Raw genomic sequence first — 16,659 nt, 5'->3', positions numbered from 1 at the left:
GTCAGTTTAACCGGGGAGCGAGGCTGGTGGCCTTGCAGCTTTGCGACGCCAGAGTAAAGAAGTCGAGCCCGTTTCCAAGGCCTGTTTCGTTCGTATGAGAGGCCGTGATAAAGGAAGGAGCCTACTCCGCTGTTTACATGTGACCTCGAGCTCCAAGTCACAAAGTGAGTACTAAGAAAGAGTGCGAGGAACTATCTCCGGCTTTCCTAGCAAGGTGAGCGATTGGCCAATTCTTTCGCGAGCGACGATGGATTGGATCGCCAAGTAGCGCCAGCAGGATCACCCCCGTGTTGTTGCGATTCGCGCCGTGCTCAGCAGAAATGGCCGGGTTGGGAACTGGAGAGCCGAGTCTGGGCCCAGGCTAGATGTGTAGAATTGATGTTTTGCAGGGACCGTGGTGCATAGATTGATAAAACCCTTCGTGGAGTTGTTTCCGTCAGGCGGCCCGTATCTGACTACGCGAGGTGTGGCATGCTGCCTCTCGCGATCGCGAAGCCGTAATGGGATCAGTGATTGATTTAGGAAGGGCTCGTTCCGCCCTGTCAAATCGACGATGAGCCTCGACCAGGAGAGGCGCAGGGCAGACCGGCTGCAGCGAAGCCGGGCCTGGGCCACCAGGTCCCACATTCGGCCAGCCATGTGTGGTTTAGCGCCCGGAACCATGCCGCTCCGCTGACGTTCGATCTCCAGAACTTTGCTTGGCGGCTTCGCGATCGTGAATTTGCACCGCGAACGCAGATGCTGCAAAATAGCCCTCCAAACCATGGCAAATCCCAACCTCCCCCTCATAACCCGCCAGCGCTGGCCTTTCTCGCGCACGCTCCTTACCACTGTGCACTCCACACCTACCGTCCACAGTGGAGACGCTCCTGTCACCGCCAGATTGTGTCCAGCCGCATCTTCATCGACCACATCTGCTTCTCCAACTCCTGCCTACGTGTGTGAGCGTTCTACGATGCTTGCCTCGAGTCGCTGATATCTCAAATAACCTCTCGTGACTGCTCGATCTTTGCATCCACAAGCCCACGCTCGACGATTGCGCCGATTGCGCCTCCACAGCACATTCAGTCCAACTTTACTTTCCGATCGGTGCGTCAGCCTCAGATCGAAACAATACAATGCCCATGGCAAGGCCGGGCTAGTCCCCAGCCATGAAGTTGCAAGAATTACAACCCCCAAGAGTAGGAGAAAGCCGAAGTATGGCACCTGGCCTGGGACAAGGTGCCGCTTCTCATCCGCAACGACCGCCAGCACACAAGTCGGTATCATTGCGGCATACGCCTCCAAATAGCCACTCAAACATAAGCAATTATTACCAAAGAGCACCTTCTCAAACACCATGTACAATTCCTGGCAGCGATCAGGCTAATCCGCCTTCAGGCGCTTCCCCAAAGCCCCCGAATCATAGGCAGAGCTCAGGAGAGAGCAGTGATGCTGGAAAGTGGTTTGAGAACTCAAACAATAATGTTATGCAGAGCAATACCTCTTTTGTTGATAGTGAGTGGTATCATGCCGAGTTTAGAAGCAATTGCTCATGTCTACAGACGACCCACCCTTCTTCCTTCGAAATTCATCATCGGAAACTCCTCCGGAAGCACCAGAGCAGTGGATGACACGTTTACAGCCGCAGTCGGCAGCCATAGCCTACAGACCTGGACTAATGCACCTTGGTACGGAGGAAAGTAGTACTGAGGACTTCAAGAGTGTCATTGACGATCTAACCATTGTGAATAAGAAATTGAAGCAAAAATTGAGGAAATATGAAAAACTCTATGACGCTCATCTACAGGAAGAAAAGCTTTTTGAAGTTAGGTTCCACGGGTTGCCGGATCATAAGAAGAAGGAATTAGAGGAAACTCTTCGGAAATTTGCCGTCGGGCTGGATGAGAGCCCGTCGAGCGAGTCCCCTCCAGCTGGATATGCGCCGCCGCTAGAACGGAAAACAACCTCCTCTCACACATCCACTCGGTTTGCAGAGTCCGGCTACGCGTCCCTCTCAGCGTCTGGCCAAAACTCGACATCGGCTCCGTTAGGGCATGATAGCAATTATCGAAAGCTTTCCAAGTCTGCATTTAATAGACGGCGAGAAAACGTGCAATCATACCTACACGATATTCCTTCAGGCCTCCTACCAAAGCATGCTGTGGCTATGACAGAGAAATCTAAGAAGAAATTGGTTGTGCGTCGGCTAGAGCAGATATTTGCTGGGAAACGGCCCACTACCGGCGGCCACCCACAACCCTTGCAACAGCAGGAGGTTGCTCAGTTAGCTGCAAGGGCTGACAGACAAGCGAAAAAAGCCAGCGGCCAGCGTACCACGCAAGAAGGAGTACGTGAAGCACGTATCATGCCTCTTCAGGCTAACGATGAGGATATCGCTGTGGAGGACCGGGATCCACCAGAGTTTTTGCAACGGATTCGACCTCCAATTGCAATTAGCGGGCAGGACCTTACTAGTTCCGGCTCACCAGATCAACGCCCTACCAGACCTTTGGATTTGGACCCGTACAGAGCTCAAGTTCCCTCGGAAAATATGGAGTATATTCGCCATTTGGGGTTTACACCTCCAGATATGATTTCTGGACAGGCACCAGAAGATGGTCATGGCTGGATTTATCTTAATCTTCTCATTAACATGGCACAACTGCACACCATAAATGTAACTCCTGATTTTGTCAAAAACGCCGTTACAGAATACAGTTCGAAATTTGAATTATCTCATGACGGCCGTAAGATCCGCTGGAAAGGTGGCTACGACGTTACCCGCACAAGCGGCGACGGCTCATCCGAACAACCCAGCAGCGCCTCACCTGACGAAAATGTGGAATTCGGAAAATCTAACAACAAACGGGCCAAAATGAGCCACAGCACTAGCGGCGAATCAGATCCTGTACGACAGGCCCGACGGATTGCTCGACTGCAGAAAGAGAAGGATAAGAACAAACTTGCATATACTCCTCTTTTCTTTCATAAGGTTGATTCAGATGAGGACGAAGACTTCTATACGATAGATCAAATATCGACGCCTTCCTCGGTGCCAGCGCACCTGGCTGGAGACTCTTCAAGACTAGGCAGTCCCGCTATGAAGAGTTCGTCTTCACATCAGCGGCGTGATGGTGGGCCGATCATATTCTATAACAAAGCCAGATTTTGTACTGATCTAAGCGGTGACCGCCGAGGATTTTCCGCTAAGACTCATGCATCGTATAATAGCTTCACTTCTCGTCCTGTTGGAGTGAAATCAGGCACAGTTTCAGAAATAAATAAAATTTTAGAGTCTGAGGAACAGAAAGGTCCGCTGGACGACCCCTCGACTTTTCAAGATCAGATGGAGATTGATGAGTATCCAGGGTCTAGCAACACAGAACTTGGCTTTCCACTTGAGCTCCCGCGAGAAGACAAGAGCCTAGAAGAGAGCCCCGAAGCCATTGAACTTGAAGCTTCGGGAATCGGAGGAGTCCAACCTCAGGATAATTTTGCAATCAATGTGAGACTCCGACAGACGCGCCTAAATGAGCAGCCAGGTGTTGTTGCCATCCGTCGAACAGTGACGAAGCCAAAACTGTACTCACGTAAGATCCTTGACATCCTCAACAATCGACAAAATCAGACATCATCTGAGCACGCCGGAAGTGCATCATCTCCTGTCATTTCTCAAGAGATTATTTCAATCTCTCACAAAGATCTTCCCAATTCTACATTACCTCCTGCATCATTTCTCCCCTTCGACTCTTCATCTGGAGACGCTGACTCGGATCTTGAATCGGACGTATCGTCTTCCCCATCGAGGTTTTCTAGTTCATCTAACCTAGCACCTGCTACCGCACTGCAGCTTCTTAACATCTCCCCTATTGGCACAGGCGCGAATGCTTACTCTCCTGTCGCCTCCGGTGGGTCAGTTGATTTCGAAAAGGACGAGGATCAATCCGATAGTAGTTCGGACCTACTTGCTACTGCTCGCACCCTCGACCCTGTGACTATTCGTGCCAGTGAGCGCGGGCACGATTCGAAAATGGCGGGTCGCCTCACGGAAGAAATTCCCGCGGGAAGTTCTGCGGCTACAGCAGGTGGTGGCAGTGGCTTCAATAGCCCGGATTCAGTTTCTGTAGGTGATGACGTGGAGGGTCAGAAGGGGCCAAGCACTGCAGGCGGGAGTGGCGTAGTCTCGAGGACTAGAAGTCTCAAAAGGGCAAGGACTAGTGAAAGCTTAGCTGCGTTGCAGCATGGCAAAGCACCAAAGTTGGACTGAACATTGCATGACTCTTTATTCAACTGTAGTGTTCATAGATGATTATTGGGAGTTGATAGAACTGGCTATTAACAAAAAACGGGCTGATGGTATTATTTGCATTGTCATCGAACTAGACTGGATGCGAGGATGATTCAGGAGCGTCGACCGGCATATATAAATAAGGGGTTTTTGCCTTTGATTCATTTTCACAATATACCCCGATCCGTTTTCTTGTTGAGTTAGGAAATAAGACAAAATGCTGAGAAACAACGAAAAGATGCTAGAATGGCTCCACCGAAAATGCAATGCCGTCTCGAAGGGCGTGAGTATGATTAGCATATTCACGGTCCAATATGGATTTTAGCAAACTTGAGGATTGGCGTATTGATATAGTTCTAAATGATTTATAGCGGAGATTTTAGAAGAAGTAGTGAATATATAGATTTGAAAAGAAATCACATGACTATGCACAGACCGCCATTCATCCTCTGGTGTGCGCTAAAATTGCAGTGCATTTTACGGACCTCCAAGGCCGGCATCTCAAATTAGCAACTAAAACTCACGTGACTGCGAAGCGCGTCGCAAACCTCAAAGTCCTTTCACGCGTCTGTCTATCTCGATCACTTCGCGAAATTTCTCGACCTATCGTCAATTGTGGGAGCGTGCTCAAACCACCCGAGCGCCTTGATATATATTTAATCAAAATCATCCACGAACTTCATAACAATTTGCATCACGATGGCACGCCGCCCAAAAGTCGAGCTCAGCGAGTATGAGCAGAAGAGGCAGGAAAATATCGCTAAAACACAAGCTCTTCTCCGGACCTTAGAATTGGAAGCTGCTTCAGCCGGCCTAGCTCCCTCAAAGTCCTCAGTGTCTGGGAAGACGAAAGCAAAGAAACTCCCCCCAAAAAGAGTCAAACAAGAAGAGACGGTTCCACGCCGAACATCTTCTCGTCTGAGGGGTATTGTCGCGGATAGCGAAGTTGCTAAGCGGAGGGCAGAAGAGGAACATGAGGCATTCAAAGATGCGGAAAGAGCGAAGAGACAACGTGTTAGTGATGACCTGAATCTTAATGATATCGTGGTTGCGGGCCAAGCGTGGAACCAGAGCGGGAACTTTTTAACCAACGTTGCGCCAACCAAGCCGTACGAACGGACGTTCACGGTTGAAGATGTAAAGGAGACAAGCGACAAGGGCTTGAAGGCGTTGCGGGAGAAAATGAGTGGACTTCAACTGTGGGAAGATTATGAACCTAATGAAATCAAAATAACTCCAGAACGCATAGTAAGTTACAGACTGAGGCCTAAGATAAAGCATTTGTTATGGATTGGCACTAAAAAATCTTTAGTATTCCCTTGGGTTCCATCCGACAGCAGACAAACCGCTGGTATTTGCTGGTGATAAAATGGGTAACCTAGGGATATGCGACTGCTCTCAAAGCGCTCCGGACGTGAAAGAAGATGACGATGGGGAAGATACTGAAAAACAAGGGCCTGCGATATCCACATTCAAGCTTCACACTCGGACAATATGCACATTCCAATTTAGCGCTTTCGATTCTAATGCCCTGTTTTCGGCTTCGTATGATTCATCAATTCGTAAAATGGACTTAGTGAAAGGGGTTGCCGTGGAAATTTATGCACCGGCAAATAAGAACGAAGATCAGCCATTATCTGGAGTTGAAGTTGCCCGGAATGACCCAAACATGATATATTTCTCTACCCTGGACGGAAAATTCGGTATACACGACATGCGTATACCAGCAAAGAAGGCAGCCGGACTGGAGTTGTTCCAGTTGTCAGAAAAGAAAATTGGAGGTTTCACATTACATCCTCTACAGTCCCATCTGGTGGCGACGGCATCTCTGGACCGAACGCTCAAGATATGGGACCTTCGAAAGATTAACGGCAAGAGTGAATTGCGATTACCAGCATTGGTTGGCGAACATGAAAGCAAGCTCTCTGTCTCCCATGCAGCATGGAACTCAGCTGGTCAAGTCGCTACTGCATCTTACGATGACACTATAAAAATACACGATTTCAGCAGCTCTGCCGAATGGGAGATTGGGACATCGCTGAGTGACGCTCAGATGAAACCTGCAACCATTATACCGCATAACAATCAGACAGGGAGATGGGTTACCATGTGAGTATGGTATTTCTTAGCTCCTGTAGTGCCCCGCAGGATTTTTAACAAGTGTACATGGAATATCTCCAGCAAATCACTTACTAGGCTTCTTTTGACTCCTTATATCAGTCAAAACATGCCACCACATCATATGCAAACGTCATGCGATGGGCTGTGCTGACGGTTTCATGAATAGCTTGCGCGCTCAGTGGCAGTTACACCCACAGGATGGTGTCCAGCGATTTTGCATTGGCAATATGAATCGCTTTGTCGATATTTATACAAGTAAAGGTCAGCAACTTGCGCAATTAGGAGGCGAAGGCATCACGGCCGTTCCAGCCGTAGCGAAGTTCCATCCAACGCAAGACTGGGTGGTAGGTGGAACGGCGAGTGGGAAGCTGTGTGTATGGATGTAATCAAGACGCATATTGCCAGAATTGAACAAAGAGGCAAACGCCCTGTCGGCAGGTCCGGCATTACACGGAAATTTTGGTTTCGGTGAGGGGGAGCACATTGGAAATTGCTCTGGCGAAGGTGCTGAGCACGTTAACCAAGATAGGTTGCTGAGGTCAGCTAGTTCTGGTCTTCGATGCGATGTTGTAAAGATTTTGGATAATTATGAGACGCCTATTCTATCCCAATCCATAATGATGCTTGGTTACAGTCCGCCGGGACTATTGGTTGGTTGGGTCATCTATGGATTATTGAAATTCCTGTGGCTACACGTGTGGAACGTCGCGGCTGCGTAGAATGTAGGGTCGTGCGTTTAGCAATTCACGAGTTGTAGTGAGTTTGTGCTGTTGGTCAGCATTTTAGCTGTCATGTTGAGTTCTCGAAAGATCACTGATACGCTGAGAGGGAGTAATTGCTCTCGAGACAAGCTCGCGCCACTACAAAGTCACGAAGCAAACTCAACACGGGAAATGGGTGCTGGCATCACTTGACTCAGTATCGGTATTGAGATTTGGTGATGGCAATATATGTTCCCCTATTGAGGCATGTCTCCACCTTTGTTTAACAACTTCTGCTTAGGGAGCTTGCTATGATGCTACAGGAGGCATATATGCGGATTAGTAGCGCCTTGGCATAGTATGTATGAGAATGTTCACTTTCTCCCTACAAATCCGCCGAGCCGCTAATAATCCCTTTGTGCTAAGGTCCTTGGTGCCACAACCGGCATAGCACTCGTCAGACGGGCAACTCTATCGCCTCCGAAAAGCTTCTTTCTTGCTTTCTTCGAGCCTGAATTGGTCCAATTATGTCCGGATTAGTTCGGACCTGTCTCACATCGGCAACTCCTGCGCCATGATACGAAAAAGCACTCAGGATTAGTCGACCGCGTAGAATACAATGCGCCCCAGAGCATCGACGCTGGCATCTTGCCCACCTTGAAGTTTCTTTGCATCCCATGACCTGCCGCTCAGCGTCTTACAGATCCCCCGTCTGTTCCCACGGCTTCGTAATCTGTAATCTGCAAATAAGGCATGTTGGTTGTTCTAGATGCAACCGCGCTCTGCCGGCCCAGCCGTCTGCACGGTGGAAGGGAGAATACGAGAGACAACCCACAAAATCTCCAGTACAAGCATCGAATGGGCGATATCTGAGGTGAAGCCTGTGCTTTTGCTCCTCCGATTGCTTCCTGGAGCCTTCCAAAGCTTCTAAAAGGCTTTATGCTACTTTGACTTTTGCTGTTGGTGGTGAGACCAAAATACATACAAGACTTGAAGCCAGCCTCAAAGGCCTGTCGTTCAAACCATTTACTATATTCATTATACTTTTCCCATTAAACTATTCATTTCAAAATTTAGGATTCACTCGCTCCTATTAAATCAATCATGAAGACTTCAATCGCTATTTCGGCTCTCATTGCTCTCCTTCCTGCAGCGTTTGCTCAAAGTGCCAATCCTTTTGGTGCAATTGCCGCTCGCTCAGCATCTCCTATTCACCTCTAATCCATCGATGCTGCGAGTCAAAAATTCTGGGTTGCCGGTAAAGCAACAGATTCGTACTGTCCGGAGGCTGAGTTCACGGATTGTCCGACTGGAACGCCAACCGTCTTTATGGGGGGAGATGACACATTGCCCTTAGATGTTGAAGTTCCTAGATGGCAGCTGGGTGAGTAGATGATATAGCCAATTTCTAAAACCTGGAGTTAATGTGGACGATCAATGCCAGTCTATATAGCTCCCGACGGATCTATGAGCTTCACCTAGGCTCACTCAGCAAATATCCCGACGGGCTCTATTGTAACAGGGTGGACGCATTCTGAAGGCCCTAGCTTTGGTTTCCTCAGCTGGGGATATGGATTGGTCGCATGTCCGGTAGCATGTGAGAGCTGTCAAATTTTTGGGCAGCTTGAAGGTGTTGCCCTATCGCCGGATTGCCTGGGATTCGATATGTTGACCTGGAACACAACTGGCGTTGGCGCTTGGGAATATATTTAGATGCTTTGCGAAAACACGAGGGCTTCAACTGGAAGCTTTGTTATATTTTTAAAAAAAAGATGGGCCCGGCCAGGGAGTTGTAATAGAACTGAGCGGGTGATAATTTCTTTCAAGTAGCCATGGTGTTTTTTAGAATAATCTTAATCCTTTCCGCTTCATCCTCTGGACTGCCTTTGAAAATGATATTACGCACTAAAACCGTCTTCGTTCTTGACGCAGCCCCTTTTGCGATCTCCACATCACTTCTAGGCACACCTAGCACCTTCGATAAGTTAAATTGGAGTTTGCACATGCATGCAATAGTACACAAACTAACCTTTGCAATCAGCTCCCGAACTGCCTTGTTGGCCTCGCCGTCTCTGGCCTGGGCAGCCACACGGACACTAATTATTTCAGGTGCAACAGCTATGACGCCTTCCCGCTCGGTAGCGACTCCTGGCTGGACATAACAGAGAAGCCGAATGAAACCCCGTGGTTGCTTGGGGCTCTTGGCTGCAGTAAAGCGGATGGCAGGTGCGAGCATTGTATCGGGTTGAAGGTTGACTGTTCTGTGCCCCACGCGCGCACCCACGCCACTGGGATGAGCGTGGTAGGTGGGGTTAGGTCAAAGGCCGATGGCAAGCGAGCAAGGCTCCGAAACTCGGCGAGTCGGGGGGCCTAGCAAACCTGATAAAACAGCGGAGACCGACTATTACTGCCATTAGAAGAACCTCACCTTCTCTCGGCTCCCTTGAATTCCTCTAAAAGCAAGACGACACGGAGCAGAGATACATCAATTGACCCAGTTTACGTAAAGATGGCAGATACGCAGTCAGCTGTGCGATACTACAAATACCCGTCTTCGCCAATACTATAACGCTCTCAAAGCTAGTTGATAAGCTGCTGCCCAAACGCCTTCACCCCTCTATCATCCCACAGGTCCGCATCGCTCAAGACACCACAAAACTCTGCTAAACCCACTCAAACAGACTCCTCTCCCGTAGGTTCGTTGAAAGAAGACCTCAATTTAGCCCATCAACCGCTCTGATACATGTGACAATGCAGTCTCAAACCATGACATCTGCTCCAACGCTCCAACCGAAGTTTCTACCAAACCGCCATGATTTGAGCGTTGTGGCAGTTGGGTTCTCTGGTGGCCAGGTGAGATATTTCATTTCTCTACCAACCAGCGTCAGAGTTAACGGTCGACGTAGACAAAAGCTGGCGTAGACGCGGCGCCCATGGCTCTTATCGAGTCCGGTCTCATCCAACAGCTGGAAGAAGACCTCGAATTCAAGGTTACCTACGATGGCCAAGTTCACTCCTACGCAGATATCATGCCCGAAGAAGACCCTGAGTATCGCAACATGAGACGCCCAAAGTCCGTCAGCGCCGTTACCAGAGCAGTTAGCGAACAAGTGTATGAACACGCCTCAAAGGGTAAGTTTGTCTTGACATTAGGAGGTGACCACTCTATTGCGATTGGCACTATTTCTGGAACCGCTAGGGCGATCAAGGAAAGATTGGGACGGGAGCTGGCGGTCATATGGGTGGATGCACATGCGGATATCAACACGCCAGAGACATCTGAAAGTGGAAACATTCACGGTATGCCTGTAGCCTTTTTGACGGGTCTAGCAACGGAGAAGAACGAAGAGACCTTTGGCTGGATACAGGAAGATCAACGAATTAGCACGAAAAAACTAGTTTACATTGGACTCCGAGATATTGATCGCGGGGAGAAGAAGATATTGAGGGAACATGGTATCAAGGCGTTTTCGATGCATGATATTGACCGGTAAGGAGCAGCTTGCAGCACATGTTTGGCCCAATTTGCTAACCTGATGCATTCAAAGACATGGCATCGGTAGGGTTATGGATATGGCGCTAGGGTGGATAGGTAGTGATACTCCGATCCATCTCTCCTTCGACGTGGACGCCTTAGATCCAATGTGGGCTCCGAGCACCGGCACACCAGTTCGAGGCGGTTTAACTCTCCGGGAAGGAGACTTCATCGCGGAGTGTGTTGCCGAAACGGGCTCTCTAATAGCCTTGGACTTGGTCGAGGTCAACCCAAGTCTCGATGTTCAGGGCGCAAGCGACACAGTTCGGGCTGGGTGCTCTATCGTGCGCTGTGCGTTGGGCGATACTCTGCTGTGATCCGAGCCTCTCCGGCATTTGGCATTTGAATAGTGGCGAAGGTAAATTAGAATCATATATAACAACTGGATAACACGTACATTGTAGTACAGCACCGGCATGAAGGGACAATGGATTACAGCCAACAATGGGCACTCTACGGGCACATGAAAACAAAATACAGAGCTAGCTAGATAAATATCCAGAATGATTAGGCTTACATTGGCGGCGAAGTTCGCCATGTCAAATTCAATCTCCATTACTAACTTGTCTGCGTGGCGGTTTCAGTCAGCTGCGCCAAGCTCTTACTTGCACATGTGATGAACTTGTGGAATTTCATCCCGCCTGGGGTAATATTGCTTCTTTAGGATGGCTCGTGGCGTCTGATTGATTATCTTTTCCGACGAAGTTTCGCACGTCATGTTGACGAACCCAATGTCCTCCGTACCGGTGACGATCACTGAGTCCTATTTATTGTACCATACCTTCCAAACATATACGATATAGACATAAGGGAAGGGGAAGTGAGATGCTGCACCATAGAAATAGGGCTCAATTAAGCCAATTGTCGAAAGAACTTGTCGATGTTTTGACTCGGTGTCCATACCGGGTGACTTCGAGGTCTTTGCTTCAGCTCTCAAAGACGCAGCATTACAATCCAGCAACTTAACCATGGTAGAGATGGTAATGGATTTTCTTCCCAACTGCAGTATTGAAACTAAACTATTTTGTTCTTGATTAATGTCTAATGCGGTCCCAATTCTTGGTCCATGCAGACGAATACCGATAAGTTAGGTACAAAAAACCTCCAAGGGAGACGTGAGAGGTAGTACAGCATGCACCCCTCTAGGTACACCTATACTACGTCAACGGGAGGAAAAATACCGCTAGGTCACTGCTCGGAGACTCCTGTAAGGGAGTATCCTGATTGCCTATCTTGCCCTGTCTGCCGCTCGTACCATGCTTCCATTTGACTTGAGAATACCGTGAAATTGATGATATCCTGCCCTTGCTCCCATTGGAATGCCCTAATGTGTGCGTATACGCCTGCGATCCTCCTGCTTGCAGCATGGTTTCCACCCCAGAGGATCAGCGGGACGAATTTGAACTGAAATAGAACTAGGTGTCTTGTCCTGGGGCCCCAACCTAGGGCCCCTATGCACATCCCCAGCTAGATGTAGAAATACCGCGGGTAAGTCCAGGCTGTCGGGTAGGATGGGGTTGAAACTAAACTAGCTCTATCCCCTAACACCACCCGTGTTATCGATAAGAGCCTACCAATCAGATCAATAAAATTCAGTGCCTGTGCTCAGGAAAACAAAGCTTTTGGTTTCATAGCAAATTGATATATAGACCTATTCTTTGGTGTTGAGCCGTCCAATATGAGGTCTCTTGTAGTCGTCCTTCCTGCAGAACGGTATTTTGTAGACACTGCACCTAAAATGAGTCCTTGCAGGACGCTTACGCCTAGATATACGCGCTGTTCTCGTTCTGGTGTTCGCGCACGGGCCTTCTCCTTGGTGCCCAAACATGTTAAGGGATTGGGATAGATAGAGAATATGTCATCATACTTAGATCATGCAAAAAGGTACCAAGCTGTCGTATCGCCTCGCTCATATTTAGTTTTCACACCTCTCTTAGCTTCTACCTCGGTTGGCACTCTTGAATTCCGAACAGCTCTCGAGCCCATTCGGAGTAGGTGGGCGAATGCTACTTTCTTCCAAGGGTGGGGCGGTTGTTCGACTTAACCTTCGACAAACTGGTCATTACCGTCGACTGCTACAGCCAAACCTTTCAGACACCTGGGGTTAAGGAACATGCACTGCTCCTAAAAGATGTAGGAGACGCTCGGCGGATTCGCAACAGACTCCTCGCGTACTGATGAAGGCATGCAGGTTCATCAACTGGGCATTTGGGCGAGACATCTCTCGGGTTTAGGTTGAGGTCAGCTGAAACGAAACAGCTTTACGCTATATCCGGCCCTGGAATTTGACTCCTGCACGTGATGGATATGCCTTGGGTTGACAGCGAGATTGACACTTGCAATGAGCATGAAACCTTGAGTCGTACGCGTTCCACGTAGTTTTTGAAACAGGCAGTAGCTTCTCCACAACGGTCATGTGTCCTTGTTGGGAGCATTGATATAGTAATTGTAAGAGTGACTTCGGATGTTCCTTTCCGAAAGACGATTCCTGGGATATTTGCACTTGTCCGGAAGGATCTTGTGAAGGGTTGAGTAATTGCAGTAGTCTCGCAAGCAGTCCCACCAACAAGAGATAGCTGCAGGGTGCTACCAAAATACATGTATAGTCCTGCAGTGATGCAGCGTTAGAGCTAAAAAGATAAATAAAATAAATATGACGACTTAACCTTCGTCTTTCCCGCCTGTTTGGATGTCGTGTGTTGTCCACTAGGCCAGGGTGGTGTGGTAGGTCGTCGCTGAGCACTGCACATTGCAATGTTGATTCGCCTGACAAGCTGCACCAGACTCCAGGATCAGACGTTCCACGTCTTTGCCTTTTTCCATTCTTCCAGTCTCGTATGGCCAGATGTCCGTCCCTTTTGTCCTTCAAATCTGAAGCTGCCATGTCTGATTTGCATGCCGTATCATTGTCGCCGGTTTATGCGCGAACACGTATTCTGCCTTCCAGGGATTCCCTTCCGTTAGCTGCCTCCTTTTGAGCCCTTTTGGCTGTAACACAAGCCGCATGCCGCAGCCGTTCACGCTCCTTCCAGACATGCAAGCAATCGTAGTTTGCCTCCCCGCCTCCACATCCATCCCTGGAACCTTTTACACCCCTCACGGCTAATTGTAATGCTCTCTATGCTGGCTAGCGACGCTAATATCACATTCATTGACAGCAAAGCGTGGTATCTGTCAGCCTTATCCTTACTATGGTATGCAAAAGGGTTGTCCATGCACACCCTCCTTGTCCTACATGCAGACCGTTGCTAACCCTCGTACGCTGGCCATCTAAGACCGATCGTAGACCTTTTGAAGGCCCCCTCGGCCACATTCCACGTCAATCTTCGCCTAGAGAGGCCTCGCAAAGCCCGTCCGATAGCCTCACAGGTAGCTTTGCTTCTGTTTTAACTAATCCTACTGCTCGGAGATACTCGTCAAGGACTAAGTCTCGTCCGGATGCCTGGGCGCAATCAGCCTCCCCCACATCAGCCGACGTAGAGAGAGGAGAGAGTCGGAGACGTTCGGGACGAAACACCTTAAACAAATCCTCTGGAATCACTTCACCGCGTACATCTACGTCACCACCCACAGCTGCATTAGAATTGGATACAGTCGAAAAGGATACTGCCGGGTTCCTTCCCAAGCTAGGCAAGATATTGGAAGGGAAGGAGCACAACCAGCAGCGGTGTCGGGAGAGCTCCCCAGCTAGCTTGAGGGAGATTCAGACACCTCCTTACCGTAATCGTGTTGCCGAAGATGCCAGCGTAGTTCCTCGCCGCACAGCCCGTCAGAGGCACAGCTCATCACAACAGCGAGCAGTAAGCCTCGCGAATTTCTCTAACCCTTCTTTGCTCTCAGTCCAGTCCGGTTTCACAAATTCATCCAACACGTCTAGTGGCAGCAATTCTACGGTGACTCAAAAGTCGTATGAGAGGTCCATCATGGCGAAGAAAAAGCAGGCGAAAGGACGTCGGCGCATTGAGATGAAGCGCACTTCCGCAAAGAGTAACGTCATGGATGCTCCACCAGATACCTCTGGTGTTTTCCAATATATGCATGAGGGCTTGACTCCTGCTCAATCTCATAGCGGGAGCGATGGTCGGCCAGGCTCCTCGTCATCATCAACGTCATTATCTAGTGGTGCAGAGCGGGATGAAACATCATCTTCACATGATGATGAGCCTATTATGGAATCGCCGATGACAACACCGCCTCCGACAAGCAGGTCACTTGATAAACCTTCAGAGCCTCATGAGAGGCTTAACTATGACTTGGGTATCTCTGCTCGGGGAAGTAGCCCCAAACCTAACGGACATACTCATTCGGGGAATCAGCCATCCGTGCACGATTCAGAAGAGGAAGAGGAAGAGGAAGAGGAAGAGGAGGAAGAGAAAGAGGAAGGAGAGGAAGAGGAAGAAGAAGAAGCGGAAGAAGAGAAAGATGACGGAGAGGGGGGAGATAGTGAAGACGATGACGACGGTGAAGATGAAGACCAGGACGCGTCCCGTAACTATTCATCGGAGAAGGCTGCACCTCCTGTATTACCTTCTGATTCAACATCCCACCGTAAGAAAGATGTAGAGCACGACCGCCATTATCAACGACTTAGGGACCAGGAGAAGGAATTACGTGAGCATGTCCTTCAGAGTCCGCAACCTCAGCGTGACTTTCACTTCTTTGGTGGCCCATCTCCTACACCACAGCCAGCAATTCCATTTCTCGACCCGCATTCCCAATATGGCGCTTCAGCCAATCTCTATCCTCAAACACCCCCAGTTCCTGGGTGGCGTCCTACTGCGCCAGCGCCTCCACCAGGCGACTTCTACTCGCCTCCACAAGTCCCCCACATACCACTACACACCACTGCTGACAATATTTACGCAGTGACAGCTGGAAGCATTCCCGGTCCCCCCAATACTTTGGCCCCCCCACCGCCCTTTCAGTATCCTCAAGTGCAACCACCACACTATTTAGCACGCCCCGCCGGGCCCGATCTCTCCAAGACCACTGTCATAGGATATGAGCTCTTAGCGAATAAACTTTCCGAACTTCCGACGGGAAATGTAACTGGAGAGGATAATTTAATCCCTATGTATCGGAAGTTCGAGCAGCTCAACCACCGAATTCTTTTACATCTTCAAGATGAAATATCCGAGCTTGAAGAAGAGCTGCGGTACTTGGACGAATGCATTGCGCAAATGTCTCCGGTAGGCAAGGAGGGGCATTCGCAACCGGCCTCCCGCCGTATAGAGAGCCGTCATGGGGGGGAGTTACATTGGCGAAGAACGAACCTGTTGGGCAGGATATACTTGAAATTAGGCCAGTACAGTGAGCACAGAGCTTTCTTATAGTACCGTGATACATGTAATATTGACCTTTTTTCCATCCTAGATCAGGCATTGTCCTCCTACAGCACCATGATAAAGAATCTGGATCCAGCCAATAACGAGGATCTTCAAGTATATCGTACCTGGATGGAGAAACACGCCCCGGTGGAAAAGTTTGAATCACGATTCTTGGACCACAAAAACGACCTGTTTTCTGTCGCTTGCACCAAACCAGCTAGTAATGCTAGTGGCGTTGGATCGGTCCAGTCCGCCGCGCTTGGGCTGCCTCTGATCCTCGTACTGCCTCTCCTAGCCTTCGCTATTATTCCTGGGCTCTTGGGAAGACTGTTTATCATTATTCTTATTGGATCCGCAGAAGTGGCAGTGGTTGCATCTACCGAGCTTGTATCCCTAATGACAGTCAAAGAATGGGTTACTTGTGCCTCTATGTGAGTATTCATTTTACGTTTGCGAAACTCGACCGAGGAGCTACTTTCAGCAGTGAGGATAATTGATACACGTACGAGTGATCCAGGTTTCCCAGAGCTCAACAATATGGTCAACTGGGTTTTAGAGATTTTCAGCGTGCTGGGTAGTGCTGGAGGTTGCCTTTGCTGAAAACTCGAGAACGTTAGCGCAGTCGGCAACATGCCAGCAATTTCGTTTATTCATTATGACGAAATATGGCGTACAGTGACGGATAGAAGAATAAGACTAACTCGA

At 49.1% G+C, this 16,659-nt stretch overlaps 8 protein-coding genes across 8 annotated transcripts; 5 read left to right on the top strand and 3 right to left on the bottom strand.

Annotated features, from left to right (window-relative positions):
• Nucleotides 1-1,088: 1,088 nt before the first annotated feature.
• Nucleotides 1,089-4,690, top strand: K441DRAFT_636634 (uncharacterized protein). The gene is made up of 2 exons (XM_067646483.1): nucleotides 1,089-1,497; nucleotides 1,545-4,690. Exons 1-2 carry the CDS (start codon nucleotides 1,152-1,154, stop codon nucleotides 4,247-4,249), a joined length of 3,051 nt encoding a protein of 1,016 aa, XP_067503813.1. The 5' UTR covers nucleotides 1,089-1,151; the 3' UTR covers nucleotides 4,250-4,690.
• A 279-nt stretch (nucleotides 4,691-4,969) lies between these two features.
• K441DRAFT_687240 (WD40 repeat-like protein) lies at nucleotides 4,970-6,777 on the top strand (the record flags this gene model as incomplete). The annotated part of the gene is made up of 3 exons (XM_067652075.1): nucleotides 4,970-5,518; nucleotides 5,583-6,379; nucleotides 6,558-6,777. 3 exons carry the CDS (start codon nucleotides 4,970-4,972, stop codon nucleotides 6,775-6,777), a joined length of 1,566 nt encoding a protein of 521 aa, XP_067503812.1.
• Nucleotides 6,778-8,196: 1,419 nt separating this feature from the next.
• K441DRAFT_687239 (uncharacterized protein) lies at nucleotides 8,197-8,805 on the top strand (the record flags this gene model as incomplete). Its single annotated transcript, XM_067652074.1, has 3 exons — nucleotides 8,197-8,246; nucleotides 8,331-8,476; nucleotides 8,585-8,805. 3 exons carry the CDS (start codon nucleotides 8,197-8,199, stop codon nucleotides 8,803-8,805), a joined length of 417 nt encoding a protein of 138 aa, XP_067503811.1.
• Nucleotides 8,806-8,914: 109 nt separating this feature from the next.
• On the bottom strand, nucleotides 8,915-9,328 carry K441DRAFT_561750 (DUF167-domain-containing protein; the record flags this gene model as incomplete). The annotated part of the gene is made up of 2 exons (XM_067643542.1): nucleotides 8,915-9,067; nucleotides 9,122-9,328. The coding sequence occupies 2 exons, from the start codon at nucleotides 9,326-9,328 to the stop codon at nucleotides 8,915-8,917; spliced, it is 360 nt and encodes a 119-aa protein (XP_067503810.1).
• Nucleotides 9,329-9,847: 519 nt separating this feature from the next.
• On the top strand, nucleotides 9,848-11,199 carry K441DRAFT_660140 (arginase). Its single transcript, XM_067648650.1, has 3 exons — nucleotides 9,848-9,945; nucleotides 9,999-10,582; nucleotides 10,641-11,199. Exons 1-3 carry the CDS (start codon nucleotides 9,859-9,861, stop codon nucleotides 10,942-10,944), a joined length of 975 nt encoding a protein of 324 aa, XP_067503809.1. The 5' UTR covers nucleotides 9,848-9,858; the 3' UTR covers nucleotides 10,945-11,199.
• Nucleotides 11,200-11,736: 537 nt separating this feature from the next.
• On the bottom strand, nucleotides 11,737-12,105 carry K441DRAFT_660139 (uncharacterized protein). The gene has a single exon (XM_067648649.1). It carries the CDS (start codon nucleotides 11,992-11,994, stop codon nucleotides 11,785-11,787), a length of 210 nt encoding a protein of 69 aa, XP_067503808.1. The 5' UTR covers nucleotides 11,995-12,105; the 3' UTR covers nucleotides 11,737-11,784.
• A 413-nt stretch (nucleotides 12,106-12,518) lies between these two features.
• K441DRAFT_660137 (uncharacterized protein) lies at nucleotides 12,519-13,288 on the bottom strand. Its single transcript, XM_067648648.1, has one exon. It carries the CDS (start codon nucleotides 13,225-13,227, stop codon nucleotides 12,889-12,891), a length of 339 nt encoding a protein of 112 aa, XP_067503807.1. The 5' UTR covers nucleotides 13,228-13,288; the 3' UTR covers nucleotides 12,519-12,888.
• Nucleotides 13,289-13,818: 530 nt separating this feature from the next.
• On the top strand, nucleotides 13,819-16,389 carry K441DRAFT_561279 (uncharacterized protein; the record flags this gene model as incomplete). Its single annotated transcript, XM_067643530.1, has 2 exons — nucleotides 13,819-15,937; nucleotides 16,001-16,389. 2 exons carry the CDS (start codon nucleotides 13,819-13,821, stop codon nucleotides 16,387-16,389), a joined length of 2,508 nt encoding a protein of 835 aa, XP_067503806.1.
• Between the last annotated feature and the right edge of the window lie 270 nt (nucleotides 16,390-16,659).

The sequence above is a fragment of the Cenococcum geophilum genome, assembly GCF_001692895.1.
Source record: "Cenococcum geophilum 1.58 unplaced genomic scaffold K441scaffold_22, whole genome shotgun sequence".
NCBI classification, from domain to species: domain Eukaryota; kingdom Fungi; phylum Ascomycota; class Dothideomycetes; order Gloniales; family Gloniaceae; genus Cenococcum; species Cenococcum geophilum.
Note: the sequence above shows the minus strand (reverse complement) of the source record. Positions and strands in the feature narration are given on the sequence as shown.

Excerpts from the sequence above, each read along its gene's own strand:
- K441DRAFT_636634 (XM_067646483.1), top strand. The coding sequence starts at position 1,152 with ATGAAGTTGCAAGAATTACAACCCCCAAGAGTAGGAGAAAGCCGAAGT. Across the intron at positions 1,498-1,544 it reads CAATACCTCTTTTGTTGATA|ACGACCCACCCTTCTTCCTT; the intron begins GTGAGTGGTATC and ends TCATGTCTACAG.
- K441DRAFT_660140 (XM_067648650.1), top strand. The coding sequence starts at position 9,859 with ATGACATCTGCTCCAACGCTCCAACCGAAGTTTCTACCAAACCGCCAT. Across the intron at positions 9,946-9,998 it reads TTGGGTTCTCTGGTGGCCAG|ACAAAAGCTGGCGTAGACGC; the intron begins GTGAGATATTTC and ends CGGTCGACGTAG. Across the intron at positions 10,583-10,640 it reads TCGATGCATGATATTGACCG|ACATGGCATCGGTAGGGTTA; the intron begins GTAAGGAGCAGC and ends ATGCATTCAAAG.
- K441DRAFT_660139 (XM_067648649.1), bottom strand. The coding sequence starts at position 11,994 with ATGCTGCAAGCAGGAGGATCGCAGGCGTATACGCACACATTAGGGCAT.
- K441DRAFT_660137 (XM_067648648.1), bottom strand. The coding sequence starts at position 13,227 with ATGTATTTTGGTAGCACCCTGCAGCTATCTCTTGTTGGTGGGACTGCT.